This window comes from Ictalurus furcatus, chromosome 19, assembly GCF_023375685.1.
Source record: "Ictalurus furcatus strain D&B chromosome 19, Billie_1.0, whole genome shotgun sequence".
Taxonomy (NCBI): domain Eukaryota; kingdom Metazoa; phylum Chordata; class Actinopteri; order Siluriformes; family Ictaluridae; genus Ictalurus; species Ictalurus furcatus.
The window spans coordinates 26,933,682-26,940,487 of record NC_071273.1 but is presented as its reverse complement, the minus strand read 5'-3'; the positions used below and the strand labels follow the sequence as shown (position 1 = coordinate 26,940,487).

General features: G+C 49.2%; 1 protein-coding gene across 1 annotated transcript in view; it reads left to right on the top strand.

Moving 5' to 3' along the window:
- The window catches only part of krr1 (KRR1 small subunit processome component homolog), a 9,916-nt gene extending 3,501 nt beyond the window's left edge, over positions 1–6,415 (top strand). The window contains exons 6-10 of the mRNA XM_053650587.1: positions 49–105; positions 196–366; positions 5,411–5,488; positions 5,873–5,969; positions 6,159–6,415. Coding sequence (XP_053506562.1) covers positions 49–105; positions 196–366; positions 5,411–5,488; positions 5,873–5,969; positions 6,159–6,304 — 549 coding nt within the window. The 3' untranslated portion in view covers positions 6,305–6,415. The remainder of the gene's footprint in view (positions 1–48; positions 106–195; positions 367–5,410; positions 5,489–5,872; positions 5,970–6,158) is intronic.
- The last annotated feature ends 391 nt before the right edge of the window (positions 6,416–6,806 follow it).

The window sequence follows — 6,806 nt, the reverse complement described above, 5'->3', positions numbered from 1 at the left end:
TTACATTAATCTTAAGGATTAAATAGAAGTTTGTGTGTGTGTGTTTAGGTGCGTAAGGTGGTGTTGGACACTATGAAGAACATTCACCCTATCTACAACATAAAGGTAAACTGAATTGTGTATGAACATGAACATGTTGCTAACACACACATTGTTAAACATGAGCACACCCCACTGTTCCCCCCGATGTTGCAGACGTTGATGATAAAGCGCGAGTTAGCGAGTGACCCGGAACTCCGGACGCAGAGCTGGGAGCGCTTCCTCCCCAACTTCAAACACAAACATGCCAGCAAACGACAACAACCAACCAAGAAGAAGATCAAGAAGGAGTACACACCCTTCCCTCCACCTCAACCTGAGAGCAAGGTACACACACACACACACACACACACACACACACACACACACACACCCTTCCCTCCACCTCAACCTGAGAGCAAGGTACACACACACACACACACACACACACACACCCCCTTCCCTCCACCTCAACCTGAGAGCAAGGTACACACACACACACACACACACACACACACACACACACACACACACACCCCCTTCCCTCCACCTCAACCTGAGAGCAAGGTACACACACACACACACACACACACACACACACACCCTTCCCTCCACCTCAACCTGAGAGCAAGGTACACACACACACACACACACCCTTCCCTCCACCTCAACCTGAGAGCAAGGTACACACACACACACACACACACACACACACACACACCCTTCCCTCCACCTCAACCTGAGAGCAAGGTACACACACACACACACACACACCCTTCCCTCCACCTCAACCTGAGAGCAAGGTACACACACACACACACCCTTCCCTCCACCTCAACCTGAGAGCAAGGTACACACACACACACACCCTTCCCTCCACCTCAACCTGAGAGCAAGGTACACACACACACACACACACCCTTCCCTCCACCTCAACCTGAGAGCAAGGTACACACACACACACACCCTTCCCTCCACCTCAACCTGAGAGCAAGGTACACACACACACACACACACACACACACACACACACACCCTTCCCTCCACCTCAACCTGAGAGCAAGGTACACACACACACACACCCTTCCCTCCACCTCAACCTGAGAGCAAGGTACACACACACACACACCCTTCCCTCCACCTCAACCTGAGAGCAAGGTACACACACACACACACACACACACACCCTTCCCTCCACCTCAACCTGAGAGCAAGGTACACACACACACACACACACACACACACACACCCTTCCCTCCACCTCAACCTGAGAGCAAGGTACACACACACACACACACACACACACACACCCTTCCCTCCACCTCAACCTGAGAGCAAGGTACACACACACACACACACACACACACCCTTCCCTCCACCTCAACCTGAGAGCAAGGTACACACACACACACACACACACACACACACCCACACACACCCTTCCCTCCACCTCAACCTGAGAGCAAGGTACACACACACACACACACACACACACACACACACACCCTTCCCTCCACCTCAACCTGAGAGCAAGGTACACACACACACCCTTCCCTCCACCTCAACCTGAGAGCAAGGTACACACACACACCCTTCCCTCCACCTCAACCTGAGAGCAAGGTACACACACACACACACACACACACACACACACCCTTCCCTCCACCTCAACCTGAGAGCAAGGTACACACACACACACACACACACACACACACACCCTTCCCTCCACCTCAACCTGAGAGCAAGGTACACACACACACACACACACACACCCTTCCCTCCACCTCAACCTGAGAGCAAGGTACACACACACTCACACACACACACACCCTTCCCTCCACCTCAACCTGAGAGCAAGGTACACACACACACACACACACACACACACACACACACACACCCTTCCCTCCACCTCAACCTGAGAGCAAGGTACACACACACACACACACACACACCCTTCCCTCCACCTCAACCTGAGAGCAAGGTACACACACACACACACACACACACACACACACACACACACACCCTTCCCTCCACCTCAACCTGAGAGCAAGGTACACACACACACACACACACACACACACACACACACACCCTTCCCTCCACCTCAACCTGAGAGCAAGGTACACACACACACACACACACACACACACACACACACACACACCCTTCCCTCCACCTCAACCTGAGAGCAAGGTACACACACACACACACACCACCCTTCCCTCCACCTCAACCTGAGAGCAAGGTACACACACACACCCTTCCCTCCACCTCAACCTGAGAGCAAGGTACACACACACACACACACACACACACACACACACACACACACACACCCTTCCCTCCACCTCAACCTGAGAGCAAGGTACACACACACACACACACACACACCCTTCCCTCCACCTCAACCTGAGAGCAAGGTACACACACACACACACACACACACACACACACACACACCCTTCCCTCCACCTCAACCTGAGAGCAAGGTACACACACACACACACACACACACACACACACACACACACACACACACACACACACCCTTCCCTCCACCTCAACCTGAGAGCAAGGCACACACACACACACACACACACACACACACACACACACACACCCTTCCCTCCACCTCAACCTGAGAGCAAGGCACACACACACACACACACACACACACACACACACACACACACCCTTCCCTCCACCTCAACCTGAGAGCAAGGCACACACACACACACACACACACACACACACACACACCCTTCCCTCCACCTCAACCTGAGAGCAAGGCACACACACACACACACACACACACACACACACACCCTTCCCTCCACCTCAACCTGTGAGCAAGGTACACACACACACACACACACACACACACACACACACCCTTCCCTCCACCTCAACCTGAGAGCAAGGTACACACACACACACACACACACACACACACCCTTCCCTCCACCTCAACCTGAGAGCAAGGTACACACACACACACACACACACACACACACACACACACACACACACACACACCCTTCCCTCCACCTCAACCTGAGAGCAAGGCGCACACACACACACACACACACACACACACACCCTTCCCTCCACCTCAACCTGAGAGCAAGGCGCACACACACACACACACACACACACACACACACACACACACACCCTTCCCTCCACCTCAACCTGTGAGCAAGGTACACACACACACACACACACACACACACACACACACCCTTCCCTCCACCTCAACCTGAGAGCAAGGTACACACACACACACACACACACACACACACACATACACACCCTTCCCTCCACCTCAACCTGAGAGCAAGGTACACACACACACACACACATACACCCTTCCCTCCACCTCAACCTGAGAGCAAGGTACACACACACACTCACGCACACACACACACACACACACACACACACACACACACCCTTCCCTCCACCTCAACCTGAGAGCAAGGTACACACACACACTCACGCACACACACACACACACACACACACCCTTCCCTCCACCTCAACCTGAGAGCAAGGTACACACACACACTCACGCACACACACACACACACACACACACCCTTCCCTCCACCTCAACCTGAGAGCAAGGTACACACACACACTCACGCACACACACACACACACACACACACCCTTCCCTCCACCTCAACCTGAGAGCAAGGTACACACACACACTCACGCACGCACACACACACACACACACACACACACACCCTTTCCTCCACCTCAACCTGAGAGCAAGGTACACACACACACTCACACACCCTTCCCTCCACCTCAACCTGAGAGCAAGGTACACACACACACACACACACACACACACACACACCCTTCCCTCCACCTCAACCTGAGAGCAAGGTACACACACACACACACACCCTTCCCTCCACCTCAACCTGAGAGCAAGGTACACACACACACACACACACCCTTCCCTCCACCTCAACCTGAGAGCAAGGTACACACACACACACACACACACACACACACCCTTCCCTCCACCTCAACCTGTGAGCAAGGTACACACACACACACACACACACACACCCTTCCCTCCACCTCAACCTGAGAGCAAGGTACACACACACACACACACACACACACACACACACACACACCCCCTTCCCTCCACCTCAACCTGAGAGCAAGGTACACACACACACACACACACACACACACACACCCTTCCCTCCACCTCAACCTGAGAGCAAGGTACACACACACACACACACCCTTCCCTCCACCTCAACCTGAGAGCAAGGTACACACACACACACACACACCCTTCCCTCCACCTCAACCTGAGAGCAAGGTACACACACACACACACACACACACACACACACACCCTTCCCTCCACCTCAACCTGTGAGCAAGGTACACACACACACACACACACACACACCCTTCCCTCCACCTCAACCTGAGAGCAAGGTACACACACACACACACACACACACACACACACACACCCCCTTCCCTCCACCTCAACCTGAGAGCAAGGTACACACACACACACACACACACACACACACACCCTTCCCTCCACCTCAACCTGAGAGCAAGGTACACACACACACACACACACACACACACACACACACACACACACACCCTTCCCTCCACCTCAACCTGAGAGCAAGGTACACACTCACAAGTTCCAGTAGTGTTTTGCTTGTATTTTCTCATGTGTAGGTTGCTTTGGATAAAAGCGTCTGCTAAATGAATGAATGTAAATGTAGTGTCTGGCAAACTGAAGACGCTCGAGTTTGTTTTTGGATGAGAATAGAGGCTTTTGGCCTGTGTGTTACCTCATATTTATACCCCTGTGAAACAGGAAGTCATGGCTGAACAATTTCCTGTTCCTAGTCACCTAGCTGTACTAAAAATTTTTAAATATCAATGGGAATATACTTCAGATATATTTTTCTCACATGAATTCATAGCGCTGCCAATAATTGTTGCACACCTATATTTAACAAAGATATTTTTTTGATAAACCTGTGTTGTGTTTGTAATTGTTTAAAATCCATGAGAGCAGAGTATTTTTGTGAATTTTTTGAACAATAGATCAAAAGGTTAAATGATAGACAATTTTTCACAGCCTTCTTTGCTCATATTTACCAAGGGTGCCAATATTAATGGAGGGCACTGTAACAGCTACTGATCACACTAATTAACAGCATCCTGCTGGCTGGTCTGTTTACTTCATATCTGTGCTGAAGAATTTAAACTGACGATGTCCTGTTTGCTCTGTTATTGTGCTGATAGATAAATAGATAAATAAATAAATATATTTTTATAAACGATGTTGGTGTGATGTCTGTAATTGTTTACATGTGTTCAGGTGGACAGAGAACTCGCTAGTGGAGAATTTTTCTTGCGTGAGAGAGAGAAGAGGAGGAAGAAGATGACTGAGATCAAGGTAAAACACACACACACACACACACACACACACACACACACACATACACGGGATGGCTGTGTCTCAGGTGGTAGAGCGGGTTGTTCACTAATGGTAGGGTTGGCGGTTCGATTCCCGGCCCACATGACTCCACATGACTCCACATGACTCCACATGCCGAAGTGTCCTTGGGCAAGACACTGAACCCCATGTTGCTCCCGATGGCAAGTTAACACCTTGCATGGCAGCTCTGCTACCATTGGTGTGTGAGTGTGTGTGTGTGTGTGAATGGGTGAATGAGACACAGTGTAAGTGCGCCATTTACAAGTGTGCCATTTACACATACATCAGTACCTGGTGTAGGTAAACTGGGCGTGGTTTAACAGTGTGGTTAACTGTGTGAAGGTGAAACAGGCTGAGGCTCTGAGCAGGAAACAGGAAGAGAGAAAGAAAGCCTTCATTCCTCCGAAAGAGAAAAAAATCATCAAAAAGACCAACAAAGGTAAACAATTAAAGATATTTATTTCTATTTATCTTTCTGTAATTCTTCCTTCATTTTTTTTCTTTGTTCTATTTCTTTCTGTAATTTCCTTTTTCTTTCTTTTTCTCATCTTTCTTTGAACACGGTGTTGGGGAAGCAGTGTGTCCTTAGCGTGAGGAAGTGGCACTAACATCTTTTTGTTCCATGCAGCTCCTGTAAAAGACAAACTGGACATCGAGGCCATTAAGGAGAAAGTGAAGAAAGCCAAGAATAAGAAACTGGGAGCTCCTCCGGCAAAGACCAGCACAGTGCCTCCTACAGGCCACAGCAAGAAGAACACCAAGAGTACAAGCTAATGACATTTCTACGTGGACCCTGTGTGTGTATGTGAGTGAGAGTGTGTGTGTGAGAGAGTGTGGGTGTGTATATTTTGTTATAAAGGATTAGGAATAAAGATGAAAATGAGATTGAAGCAGTGAAAGTGTGATTATACTCTGGAACAACCTTTAATCTGATTAAATGTATTATTAGGATATTATTAAGGATTTTATGGTAGTCTTAGGGTATTATTAGGGGTATTATTAGCTGTTGTAGGGTATTATTAGGGGTTGTAGGGTATTCTTAGGGGTATTATTAGCTGTTGTAGGGTATTATTAGCTGTTGTAGGGTATTATTAGGGGTATTATTAGCTGTTGTAGGGTATCATTAGGGGTATTATTAGCTGTTGTAGGGTATCATTAGGGGTATTATTAGCTGTTGTAGGGTATTATTAGGGGTATTAGGGGTTGTAGGGTATTATTAGGGGTATTATTAGGGGTTGTAGGGTATTATTAGGGGTATTATTAGGGGTTGTTGGGT